The 14267-nt window shown below is 45.1% G+C and overlaps 1 protein-coding gene across 1 annotated transcript in view; it reads left to right on the top strand.

Annotated features, from left to right (window-relative positions):
• The first annotated feature begins 6748 nt into the window (after nucleotides 1-6748).
• GK5 (glycerol kinase 5) overlaps nucleotides 6749-14267 on the top strand; it is a 155071-nt gene continuing 147552 nt past the window's right edge. The window contains exon 1 of the mRNA XM_078666415.1: nucleotides 6749-7214. Coding sequence (XP_078522541.1) covers nucleotides 7083-7214 — 132 coding nt within the window. The 5' untranslated portion in view covers nucleotides 6749-7082. The remainder of the gene's footprint in view (nucleotides 7215-14267) is intronic.

Genomic DNA, 14267 nt, shown 5'->3' with positions numbered 1-14267 from the left:
TACGGGTTGCTGGGAAATCGAGTCTTGAGAGAGAGATACCAGACCTCCTACATTCTAAAACCAAGGTACTGAGCTGATTAGACCCTAAGAGAATTCTTGGAATAGATTCTTGGCAAAGAATACTAAAACTAGGCTACACCTTACTTACTTCTTCCCTTGTACTAGACCTAGGTTAGGTACACCGGGGTAGGCGTATTTTAGAAGCACCAGTTGAGTACTTTTAGTCATTATTCATCACTGTATGTATTTTATGCATTGTAGGTATTTTATGTCTTAGATACCATATCATGCTTTTACAGTATTATTTTATAATACTCTTCGTATTGTACTCTTTGTACTTTACAGCAAGTATTACGATTGCAGCAGTTCATTTCTTATGCTTGAGAAAGAAGACTGTTCAATAAATACCTTGTTATTGAAAACGCCTGTCTCTCTATTTCTCTGCACCTCTGGTGAAATGAAGCATGCACGATTGACTGAGTGAAATAACTATCTATTGTTTCCGCGACTCTAGAGATATATTTCTTATTCTTGGGAAACAAAGTTATCATGTTTTTAGCGGTTGTCAGAAACTAGTCCCTTCATGTTAATTCGAGAAAGTTTCTAGTGACCTCTGAGCTAGCTGGCACACACACAATTAAGTCTAGTATATTCGGTAGAGACCTAGTTGACTTCAGTCCTACGTCTAAACTACAGGATACACTATTCCAATGCGCAGAGCCTGTTGGGAATATAGGAACTACACTACAGCAAATCTTCATCAAAATGAATCCCAAAATAACTCAAATGCTTTACCCTGTCAATCTTGACTACACCAATCTTATGTATTTTTCTTTTAGACTTTGAAGGGCCACGAACCATGGTAAAGGATGTTGACATGTTAACAGCACGATCCAGATTGTTCATGAAACGGATGAATAGGTCCATTTGCTGTTCTCACAATGAGCACAGCATCATCCGTGTATGGAAGTCTGGAATTTCACTCATTACAATTTGCTGCATATCCTTGCCATTGGCAGCAAAAAAACATTCCAGGCCGTTGATGTGAAGTAAAAGAAAGGAAAGGGGTCAGAGGACACCCATGGATGTACACCTCAAAAAGACATGATACGGGAGGTGCATTCTCCATCTTGGCTAAATCATATTTTGACAAAGATATCCGAGTGGAGGCGACAAGGATCAACCAAAGCCTGCTCAACACCCATGCTTCTCAACATGCACTATTGCTTCATTCAGTTCACACAGGAGAAGTCCATAAAAGCCTTATGGAAGGCACCTCTCTTGGCCTTGACATACTTCCCAATCATATGGGAAAGATCTGAAAGAAACAGTTAGTTATAGATTCCTTACCTCAGAATTACCCCCAGGCATCAGACTGGATCCGGAAAGTTTTTTCGTCAGCAGTACCTCTGCGCGTCGGAAAGTGGCGTCGGTCGGCTCCACGTCCGTTGTTGGCATCGTGATCGCTGGGATGATGTTGCAGTAGCTACTTAAACACCTCCCTCACGCGCTGATGTCAGTTCTTTCTTTTTTCGCGCCAGCCAACGCAGATCCGGAGAGAGAGGTACCTCCAGTCACTTTTTCACTGAACTTTTTGAGCGACTTTTGTCGACGTCTTTTTGAGTCCTATGATTCCTGGTGCACGTAGGGATGCCCGCTTCAAGGCTTGCGGATCCCGTTCTCGACTGATGTTGGTAACAGATCCGCACTGCGTGTGCCTCTTTTGCTTTGAGCACGACCACGACCCCAAGTCGTGCTCTGACTGCCAGATCATGGCTCCGGAGGCTTTGCGGGAGCTGTCCCGAAAGCTTCTTGAGTGCCGGCAGTCGGCTCTGCTCCATTCGAGGTCCTGGTCACGAGGGAGGTCGAGGGACTGGTCACGGAGCCATCACCACTCGTCTTCTAAGTCTTCGCACTCGGGGTCAGGATAAGTCGAAGCACAAGAAGAAGTTGAAGAAGTATCGTCGCTTTTCGACTTCTCCCCGTCGGTTGGCTGACGCGACGAGGGATGCGGGTGGTGCCCCTCCTGCGGCTCCATGTGCGGAGCCTGACGAGCCGACTCTGAGTTTCCCTCCCTTCCCGGGACTCGGAGCGACTCCTGCCAAGCTTCGTAAGTGTTACGAGGCGATGCACGCCATCTTTGGGCAGCCTGAATCCGCCGGTGCGCCTTTGGGGCCCGTGGACTCGGTTGGGGGGCCTAGGCCTTCTCCGCCGGTGGCTTTGGCCCCGGCGCCGCGGGCCCCTCATGGATCCAGGCCTGGATCCGGATTGGCGCCGGTTGACCTTATTACGCCTCCACTGGCGCCACTTTCTCCGGCACTGCACCTGTATTCGACACCGGCCGGCCCCCCGGCCGGCGTCGACACCGGCCTCCATCCTGATGTGGACCTGGAGCCAGACTGGCGTCGTCCGACACTGCTCCAGGACCTAGCAGGGTTTTTGTGCCCCTGTTCACTCCTGCAGTCCCTTTTAGTCCAGATTGGCACCCAGAGGATGAGGAGGAGGATTGGGAGGGTTCAGGTGCCCCTCTGGCCGACAAGTTGGAATGTGATCAGGACTGGAGAAAGGACCTGGGGGATGCCAGTGGTCTGAACACCTCCTCTGACCTTGGCATGTTGTCTTCTCCTACCGTGGCTACGGAGGAGGGGGCATCATACACAGTGGTGTTGGGTAGGGCAGCCGAGGCTCTCAACCTCAAGCTCCCTACAGTGGCGGTCAGGACTAACATCCAGACAGAGGTGCTTCAACCGCAAGCGAGCTCTTTGGAGCCCCTGCTGCCGTTTAATGAAGCCCTCACTGACGTCCTTTTGGGCACCTGGTCCAGGCCCAAAATGGGGACTCCCGTGGATAGGATGATTGCCCGGCTCTCGGCGACCCCACGTTCCTCTCCCAACACCCTACCCCTGAGAGCTTGGTGGTCCAAGCCTCTACCTCCAAGAGTGCATTCCCTACCGCTCCACCGGATAGGGAATCCAAGAAGCTGGATCATCTTGGAAAGAACATTTTCTCTTCTGCCAGCTTGGGTCTGCAGTCGGTAAACACTGCATGTCATCCATTGGGCCGTTATTCCCACTCAGTGTGCGACACGGTTGCGCAGGTGCTGCCTCAGTGTCCTTAGGAGGCCCGGACAGTGCTCTCCCAGGCTGTTGCCACCTGGAGGAGTGCAGCGAAGTTTACCATCCGGTGTGGGCTGGATAATGCCGACTCTCTAGGCAGGACAATTTCCACGTCGGTAGCCCTTCGATGCTACGCCTGGATGAGATCGACTGGCTTTTCTGGGCATGTCCAAAACACCCTCATGGACATGCCTTTTGATGGTGGTTTCCCTATTGGCGACAAAGTGGACAGTGATCAAGAACGTTTCAAGGGCTACGGCCAAGTCCTTGGGACTCTCCAGCCGCCCTGTGCAGTCTGCTTTTCGCCCCTTTCGTGGCTACGGAAGGGGTGTCCCACTACGTTCCAACCAGAGCCACAGGTTGACGCAAGTTCCCCAACCATTGCGCAGCCGGAGACGTGGGAAACACTACTGCAGTGGTTCAGGGGGCAGGCAGACCAGTGCACCAACCCCCCCTGCAGCAACATCCAAGCCTTTCTAGTCCGACATTTCAGGTCCATCAAACACCAGTGGGCGGCAGGATCCACCATCACCTCCCCCACTGGCGCACCATAACGTTGGACAGGTGGGTTTTGCAGATAGTCCGAAGGGACTACTCCCTCCCTTTCGAGGCTACCCCTCCAGCCATGCCACCACAGTACCACTGCATGTCAGAGGATCACCTGGGCCTTCTCCAACAGGAAGTCACAGCTCACTTGGCCAAGGAAGCCATCAAGCACGTTCCTGTCCCAGAAGTAGGTTGTGGTTGTTACTTCCACTACTTTCTGGTGCCCCAGAAGGACAAGGGCCTGCGTTCTATCTTGAATCCAGGAACGTCAACAGCTTCCTCTGGAAGAAGAAGTTCAAGATGTTGACGCTTGCTCAGGTCTGGTCTGTCCTCGACCGTGGAGACTGGTTGGTAGCCTTGGACTTGCAGGACGCTTATTTTCACATTCCCGTCCTGCCGGCCCACCGGCGTCCGGCGTTACCTGCGGTTCACGGTAGGTCACGAGCACATTCAGTTTACCGTGCTCCCCTTTGGCCTTACCAGCGCCCCTCGGGTGTTCACGAAAGTGATGGCTGTGGTCGCAGCTCATCTGCGCAGATCAGGGTGTCCAGTCTTCCCCTATCTCGACGACTGGCTGTTGAAGGCGGACTCGCCCTAGACTGTCGTCTCCCACCTCCAGACTATGGTGGACCTCCTGCATTCGCTGGGGTTCTCCATCAATGTGCCAAAGTAACTCTTGATCCCCTCTCAGAAGCTCCTCTTCCTCAGAGCGGTTCTGGACACAACGCAGTTTCGGGTTTATCCTCCCGAACAGCGAGTCTGGAATATTCGGGCTATGATCCGATCTTTCAGCCTCTATCCCGGGTTTTGGTCAGGATGACCCTGAGGCTGATGGGCCTCATGTCCATCCGCATCCTGCTGGTCGACCATGCCAGGTGTCGTATGCGGGCTTTGCAGTGGGACCTGAAGTTCCAGTGGGCGCAGCATCAGAGGAATCTGTCCAATTGCGTCCAGATCTCGGAGGGCACTGCACAACAACTGCAGTGGTGGCTCATGAACCAGGATTGGGTAAACGGCAGATCCCACTCCCTTCCCCAACCAGAGCACACAGTGGTGACGGACATGTCCCTTCTGGGATGGGGCAGCCACATGGGAGAGGCAGAGATCAGAGGTCTCTGGTCTCCAGTGGAGTCCGGGCTTCACATCAACCTTCTTGAGCTTGGAGCCATTTGTCTTGCACTGAAGGCATTCCTTCCCTATGTTCGGGGAAGAGTAGTGCAGGTGTTCACGGACAACACCACCGCCATGTGGTACTGCAACACACAAGGAGGGGTGGGGTTGTGGACCCTATGTCAAGAGACCCCTCCGCCTTAGGCATGGCTGGAACATCAGGGCAGAACCCTGGTGGTTCCACACCTGGCAGGTTTCCTGAACGCCAGAGTGGACGAGCTCAGCCGCCGGTGCATGCTGGATCACGAATGTCGTCTTCACTCGGAAGTGGTGCAAGGTCTCTTTTGACAGTGCGGTTAGATCTATTCGCCACAGAAGAGAACGAGCAATGTCAGCAATTCTGCACTTTGGAATTTCCAAGGCAGCACTCGCTAGGCAACGCTTTTCGTCGCAAGTGGAGTTGCGTCTTTTGTACGCCTTTCCACCTAAATCACTTCTGCCCAGAGTGCTGAAGAATATCAAGTGGGACCAGGCCCAAGTCATTCTGATGGCTTCGGATTGGGCACGAAAAGACTGGTATCCTGAGCTGCTCAACATGGCCATCGATCCTCTGATCTGACTGCCTCTTCGGGAGGATCTTCTGTCGCAGCAGTAGCGAATGGTTCTCTCCCCGAACCTGTCCAGTCTCCACCTCCTTGCGTGGAGATTGAGCGGTGGCAGTTGACGTCATTTGACTTGCCTCCCAAAGTTTGTGAGGTAATCTTGGCAGCCAGGCATCCCACCACTGAGACGGTATACGCCTCCCGGTGGAACAAATTTGTGGCATGGTGCACAGTAAAGGCTGTGGATCCCCTTTCTGAGGTTCTCTTGTTCCTCCTCTCTTTGGCCCAGCAGGGGTCTGCTCTGGGCTCTATCAAGGGTATCTATTCTAAGGTAAGGAATCTATAACTAACTGTTTCTTTCAGAAGAACAAGTTACTTACCTTCGATAACGATATAACTGTAAGAAACATAGGTCAGTTATAGTTTCCTTACTGCCCCACCCATCCTTCCCGTTCTGTGAACTGATTTCTAGGGTTAAGGATATCCTTTTTCAGGGTCCTAGTTTTGTGCACCAGTGGTCAGTGTCTGGCATGGCTCTGCGTTTCTGGTGTGGAAAGTCATGTACAGAACTGACGTCAGCACGCAATGACGGCGTCTAAGTAGACACCGCGACGTCATCACGACACCAACGACGGACGCGGATCCGACGTACAGAGGTACTGCTTACGATACAGATATATCGTTACCGAAGGTAAGTAACTTGTTCTTAAGGCACTGTTCAACCACACTGTGACAAAAGCTAAATTGTAGATCCTAAAGGATGCTATTCTCTGCAGCCCAAGGACCCAACCTAATATTTTTGACACACAGTCAAGCAATGAAATGGGGCGCTTTGTGTCCCTTTTTAAAGATCGGGACAATGATGGCCTTTCATGACAAATTCCTCCTGTCACAGCTGGCAGCCTGCCAATAGTTGTGCATTGAATCATGTGTTAAGGTTATCCAGACTGCACATAGGTTTTTAGTCACGTCAATAAACAGTATAATTTCCCTTGATCACGTGAATAAACAGCATAATTGCCCTTGGTCACGTCAATAAACTGCATAATGTCCCTGTCAAATCATGTTTTTCGTTTAATCTGCCATGGAGTGCTGTTTCCGGAACAAGACATTTTCTCAATTTCCTGCTTCACAAGATTCTCGCCTTGTAACCAATTTAGTCGCGGTCTCCGCCCTCTGAATTCCACAATTCAAAAACAGAAAAAATGTGTGCAAAGTATAATATTTCTAAACCAGTTTCTTTTTTTCTGCCATGATGCGATACCCACTCATAGGTCGCCACCCAGCTGGATGAGACAGCGTAACCGCCATTGGCTGGAGAAAACTGTAAAACGGAAGCCGATTGGTTACTATGGTTCAGCTGATGTTTTGGAAGTTAGACTTAAATCTCGTACAGCCCTCCCTTCTGCAGAGCGCTACTACTGGCTGGTGTAGCGCCAACTAAAAGAAACTGCAGTAAAACACCTCGCAGCGCCGTGGTTAAACATGTGGGCTGTGGTGTGATTTGCAAATCTTATTTTTTGCCACTAGATGATCGTGAGGAAATCTCATTATTTTATTCTGCCTCCCTTTTCCTCCTGCCACAACCGGTGTCACGTGGATGCAGACTAAACCCTAGTACCGGGAGCATCATAAGTGTATACTCAAGGCTTGAGAACCGGAAGCCAGATTGGGGGTGGACTCCAGGCCCGGCCGCCTCGGGGAGAGGATGGAGCCGCTGCTGAAGAATGGCTACCAGGGGCACGGCCGGTACGTGCTGGCAGTGGACGTGGGCAGCACCGTCCTTAAATGTCACGTCTACGACAAGGCGGCGGCGATCAGGGGAGCCGGCAGCAAGAAGGTGACTGGGGGGAAAGAAAGGGGGTTGTGGGAGAGAAGGAGGGGTGTGTCGGCAGGGAGTGCATGAAAAGACCCGGGCTGTAATAAACGGACAGTGGGGCAATGCAGGTTTGCAAGAAGAGGTCGAGATGGGAATGCAAGAGCGGAGGTTATGCAGAGCTGTCATGTTTCCTAAGTCTATGCTTCAGTGGGTCACCCGGCCCAAGTTTTTGCTTTGCTTTTTGCGACTTAAAATAGTTATTTTTTATGGAGGGTAAACAGGACTGCAAGTCCCAGCATGCAAAGGCAATCATTGAATTGATGACTTACTCACGACCCTGGGGAACTCGAGAACTCGGTCTGTGATACATTTCAACTCACCCTCATTTTAGGGGTGTCACACACCTTAGACTCCTCGTCACCTTCTAAATGAGTAATGGCTTCAGTGGGATCACAGAGGAACCTCCTCACCCTCCAAAAATGTTTACATTGAGTTAAATTGGCTCACCCTCAAAAGACCCCCACTTTACACAATCTTAGGATACGCAAAAGCTTAGAGGAAGGGCGAGGGGCGGTGCTTTGCGTACGAATGGTCTGGGAGAGAGAAACATGTGGGAACGGACTGCATAAGAGAATGCTGTTTAATGCATGAAAGAGACGAGTGCTGTGCAGAATATCCACTGTATTGCTGGCTCCGTGTGCCATGCAGTGTCTTCGAGTGAGAAAAAATAAACACATACAAATTATCTATCTATCTATATATATATATATATATCTATATATATATAGATATATATATATATCTATCAAGTAGTCATAGGTATATAGGTTCTGCAGCTGTTGGAACCTTGAGGCATAACGCATACTCCATGCACTATGATTTATGATAATTGAAGTGTAAAAGTGCACTGGTCCTTTATCACGTAGCAGTGTGAAGTGCAATTGCTAAACTTGGCACACAGCTCAAAAGGTGGTAGATAAGTAGACACATAATTAGGTTTTGGAGACGTGGCATGCCTATAGTATTTTTTAAACGAGCAATCTTTCTCGATGCATTTTTTTGACAGACCTACATATAGTAAGTGTTCAGTATATAACAGATATTACATTTTTACAATTACCCCCAATAAATATAACGATTAGACATAATATGATAAATTAAGGAAAAAAAAACCCAAAAACATAATATACGAATAAAATTAGAATTAATGTTGTAATAACATGGTAGGCAATACTTGCACTGTTTGCTGTTTTGGAATGAGTTTATATGAATTATTATGTTCAGCAGAAAGATATATCATGCTTAATATTAAGTAAAGAAAACATTATCCGTATTCAGTGAGACGTAGAAATTAAAAACGACAAGAACACTAAAAGGCGTGGACCGTAATGCATATGTCAGTGTACTGTTTAGAATGTATTGCGTGAGGTTGTTAAATTGTTTTTCGGTGGCAGGACTCAGGAGTATGCATCTATGAGTCTTTCCTGTAATTTATAGTTTCACTATCATGATAAATAAGCATTCAGCAATGATGTGACAGCCAATTGATTGCTTACGTTGTGTGCACTACAAATTGCCATGAATGGGGATGGCTTGTGCACATTCCTGTCCAACGTTCCAAACTCAACATCAACTATACTAGTAAGTCTCTGAGAACAACGAGGTATGATTTGCTGCATTTGGCCTGCGGCGTGTTCTTTGCTGGTACTCAGGGCAAACCCATTACGTTATGTTGTCATTGTTGGGCTCATGCTAGTTTTGCAACATTGAGAAGCCAACGTCAGCCACACAGGCTAACAGTGAGGTACAGTCTGTGACTAGTGTGTGTCGGAAAAGCACTGCCATTTTGGTTGTGCCTCTGGGTGAAATCCTAGGGCACCCGCTGTTACCTTCGGGGTGCTCTAAATAGGCTTGACGCCTACTTATGTAACTTGAAGTTAAGTGCATCAGGCTCAAGAGTAGTGTTTGGCGGCATATAGTATCTAAGTAAGCACTGGTAAATGCATTATAGTACAGGCCGACATCCATCCGCTGTTCTTGGAACTAAGAATATAGCGTACTACAGCTCATACTAGAGCAGGGGAAAGTTCTAAGTTTAGTCCAAACACTTCTGTATGTTTTATGAAGCAGCCCAAGGCTTTGATCAATGATTTGCTTCATTTATAAAGCCATCATGAGTAGCACCTGACTGTATTGTAGACAAGGTCACCATTTCTGGTGGCTCTGGACACACCCATAGCCAGGACACCATGTCTTTCAAAGAAAGGAAAAGGAGAGTCATTGCACCACCACAAACTAAATGTCATTCAAAGAAAGGAAAAGAAGAGCGAAAGAGTCATTTTTATTTCTTCTTGAAGGGGCCTATACAATATAACGTTGTTATGCAAGGTAACAGCAAGAAAGACTAGGCTAACATTATTCTGCTCGAGTTCTGTTGTTTAGGGATGTCACTAAATATTGTCTCTTTCCTTTGCTTTTTATGGTTTTGCGGTCTTTGGTCTAAAGATGCAGGGTTTAGAAGCATGTTTTAGGTCTTATTTAATCATTTTATAAACTGTAGAGAATCAGGAAGTATCTAAATCATATTTGATATTTTCATACTGTTTGATTCTTTTACTGATAGGTAAAATGGGTGGTTTCATAAGAATCATTCCCAATATTTATCATCACACTTACCCACAGACAGAGAATGGGTGAGACCCTTTAATACATCAGCTCCCTTTTCTAGCAACTTAGCATTGATAGTAGATGAATTGCCAAACACCCCAGGCTTTAAACATTCAATGCAATGTGTATTGACAGGTATATGTGAAAAGAGTGCTGTCACCAAGCATCTGTGATAGTGGTGAAAACATGAAATCAGACTTTTGGAAAACATGGAAAGCAGTGTCACGTGGAATGCTTCTGCAAAAAGTTCTTACCAAGTTCAACAAAGATTGGAGTCATATTGTTCGTATTTGAAGTGATTTAGCTATGTATATGAAAAAGTTGTGTAATGACCTGTCAAAATCTATACCTGATCTGAAGTGCTTTCCTGTAAGAGATCCTTGCCACTTGCTAGATGGTATGCTGAAAGCATCTTTACAATCTTCAGAGTTAATAAAGAATGCAATTGACTTTGTAGTTCTTTCTGGTGCACTGTTTCGTTATTTGCGGACACTAAAAAGCAAATATTTCTAATTTTGTGCTTTTTGTGGCCTCAAAGAAAGAGTCAACCCAACTGTGTAATATAGCCAATGGTTCTCGTCTTCGATGCAGTGAATGTTATGTTATCCTTATCACGATTGTTTACAGAATTTTTGCTTAGTAATGATGCCAAAGGCAAGTAATGTGAGGATGTGTGGTCGCATGTTGATAGTGATGTGAAAAAAGTACACTCTACTGCATTCTTAGATTTTTACAGGAACACAGGACTCCTGTAGTGAACATAAAAAAACTAGAGTCGGAAAACACTCTTGTCTACCAGGATTTCAGCGTAATTGGTGTAAATGTGAAACATCTCATTGAGAGTAGGGTGGGTGACACTTTAGTTACTTTGGCACTGCAACATGTTCCATGTTAGAATGCTTGCTACTACGAACGCAAAGAAATGTTAAGGAGCAATTCAGGAAATTTTACTTTCCAATGCAGGAGAAATGGCTTGCAATGATGCATAGAAATTTCCCCTCACCAACCAAGGCATTTGAAGTCAATGAAGCCTCACTGTGATACTCTGCACAGGCTCAAGATCTATTCCGTAATGAGGAATTTTGTCAGAACTTCGAAAAGAAAAGTACTACTTCATTTTTGACCACTTCAATAACTCTGAGGGCATATGTACCCACTTCAACGCATATGTTGCAGAACCTGTCCCAGAGAATCACAATCTTCAGGTGCACCAGTATTGGCATGGAAAGCTATGTCAGTGGCCAGCATTAGCAAATTGTGTACTGACTGTTTTGGCATTGCCCGTCTTAGGTGCCAATGTTGAGCGTGCCTTTTCACAGATAAAAGTTTACATGAGAAGGAAAGAGTGAGCACACATGACCAAAGACTCTCTGAAGATGGATTGTATGGTGTACTACAAAGAGTTTGATTAAAAAAAATATATATTTGGATCTCCTATACAATGTCTATACCATGCACTATCCTTGCTGAAATCAAGCAATAATAAAAGCGAAACACTCCCTAGACACCAGAATAACACTGTTTCTGTTGTTTTTTAATGGCACGAAAATGTGTAACCACTGATAACCACTGTTTATTTTAAGGTATTCAAATCATTGGAATACACTGAAAAACTTCCACCAGAATTTAACAAAAATAGAAACTGAAATCAGGAAAGCCTGATTATAACCAAGTATTCTCTAGATATTTTTGGGGACATAACTACTGCAAAGAAATATCTTAACTAACCATAATCTACATGTTTGTGTGTAGTATTTGTGTGTAGTATTCCACTGTTAATTTTGCCAATCAAGAATATTCAGCTAAAATACCTCCATCGTTATTTTTTGCAAGAGTCAGGAAATCAACCAATTGATTGGGAAGAATTGATAGACATGTTTGAGAAGTATTTAGAGGCTTTAAATGGCAAAGAATTTCGTTCTTCAAGGAAGAAAGTCATTCTACTAAGCACTTTGGGTAAAGAAGGACAGTGTTTGAGTTAAGTGTTTACCAGCAGCTATGGATGAAGATGGCCAAACAATCCCTGACACCTACAGCAAAGAAAAAATTAGAGAACAGATTTACTAAAGACACTAATATAGTTATGAGCAGATTTACATTTTACACACATCCACACAGGGTATGCGTGATGGCAGATGAGTTAATTTCTGGACTAAGAGCATGGCCAGTCAAGTGCCAATTTGGCATGATGACCGACACGTTAATTTGTGACCAATTAATAGTCCAGTGCATAAGTTTAAAAAAAAAAAGCAAAAAACAACAAAATAACTCAAAAATGAAATACAGATAGCTAAAGTGATATGAGAACATGAGAGAGATGGAAAAGAGAACATAGGGGCAGTGGGGAAGTTGCTTGCATATATGGAGAAGATTTTGAACTGTTTAGCATGACTACAGAATATGACAAACCTAACAAGAGCATAGCATCACATAAGTACATTAGTAAAGTGTATACTAGATGTGGAAAAATGCTTTCACAATTCAAACTCCCAGAATTATTTTGTGTTGGGTAAAGATTGCAAAAAGTGGGGGAGTCAGGGCCATTTTGCGTGGATATGAAAGATGACTCCAAACCCAAATTAGTGGCAAAACAAGAAAACTCAATAAGAAGCAAGAAAGTGGCTAGGATTCTGTGTATAGGTGATACTTTTTATAATGGAGGTAGACAACGTGGACGTAAAGCGGAGTTTTGGCTTAAGGGGAAGAGGGTTCCTCTCATGGTGAATTTGGGTTCCAGTTATACAATGATACCAAGAGATATGATTCTCTTAATGGCCATATGTTCATCTACTTCCACAAAGACATAACCGTAGCTGGTTATCAAAGGGACAACATAGGCATACTTGGGGTTTTATGTTGACAAAGATAGAATTTCAAGAGAGGCTGGTAGTGGGGAAGGTGTATGCAGCAGTAAATGGTCGGTTGATGTTTGGGTGGGAACATCAATAAGGTCTGCATATAATCATTGATACCCGAACCAACAACCAAGTCTTGGTAGTCAAGGACACATCATTGGCCAAGATTGTTGATGGGACTAAACAGGTGTTTCCAAACAAGTTGGAAGAACTGGAGGGATACTTGCATAACATTGTTGTCAAACGTGATGTAATTCCTTTTCAGCATAAGTTAAGGAGGGTACCAGTGGTTGCCAGGATAGAGGTAAAGAAGATGCTTCATGACATGGTTAAAGAGGGAACTATTGAACCTACAGAAATATTCAACTGGATTTCCTGTTTGGTAATCACAGAAAAATCAGATGGAAGTTTAAGGTTCTGTGTTGATCTACACACTATCAGTGATCATATTGTGGTTGACAATTACCCTTTGCTGAATATTAATGAATTGGTACTACTACTCAAAGCTGGAATGTTTTTCAGTAAGTTGGATCTCAAATGTGTGTACCACTTGATCGAACTGGTTAAAGACTCAAAACCCCTTACAGCTTTTATTACAATGGAGGGCGTCTTTCAATTCACCAAGATGCTGTTTGGTTTGTCAACAACAGCAAGTATTTTTCAGAGAATGGTGGGGGAATTATTCAAGGGCATGGATATGGTGATTTATTTCCAAGACGACATCTTGTGTTCGGACAAATAACTGAAAACCACAACATTGCTCTCAAGCAAACACTAGATAGGATTGCTGAGGATGGCCTTACTTAAGAGGGAAAAGTGCACATTTCTTGTTGTGGAAATTGAATATCTGGGTTATACATTGTCCAAAGCTGGATTCAAGCAGAAAAGAGATCTGTTGGAAGTACTGAAGATAGCTCCTGCTCCCCAAGATAAAAATCTGCTGCAGTCCTTTTAGGCCTTCTAGAATATTGCTAAAAATTCATGAGTAAATTTGCAAATAAAACTAAGAACTTATAGAAACGTTTGAGAAAAGTGTGCAGCTTTGTTTGGGAAGAGTGTTAACAATGGAGGTCTATGAATATAAAAACGAAATTTGCACAGCAATTGTATTTAGTCTTTTTGACATAAAACTCCGAACTATACTTACTGTGGCAGCTAGTGTGATCGGTATAAGGGCTATATTCTCCCAAGTTAATAGTAGTGACATATGATATGATAAACACTTCTAAATCACACGTTTACCCAGAGCTGTCTTGGTGCAAAGATAGCCAGTCATGTTGGAAGAAGATCCTTTTTATATCTATAGGGAAAAGAGAAATATTTTAATAAGTTGCCTAAATCGGAAATGATCAACAACAGCTTTGACTTCATTAGGCAGAGACTTAGACAGTTAGCTTTAAGGAAGGAACATGTGTCCCCTCCTCATCTGCCCTGTCTACTTCTGGGACCCATTGTTAAATAACTGATCTTGAAGCAGGAAAAAGTAAGAACAGTCTTTATTCAGTCACCCACTCTCCAGGACTGCCTGGGAGATGCCAACATTCTAAGGCAA

The sequence above is a fragment of the Lissotriton helveticus genome, chromosome 11 (assembly GCF_964261635.1).
Source record: "Lissotriton helveticus chromosome 11, aLisHel1.1, whole genome shotgun sequence".
Lineage (NCBI taxonomy): Eukaryota > Metazoa > Chordata > Amphibia > Caudata > Salamandridae > Lissotriton > Lissotriton helveticus.
The sequence above is the reverse complement of the archived record's forward strand: the minus strand, read 5'-3'. Positions and strand labels throughout refer to the sequence as shown.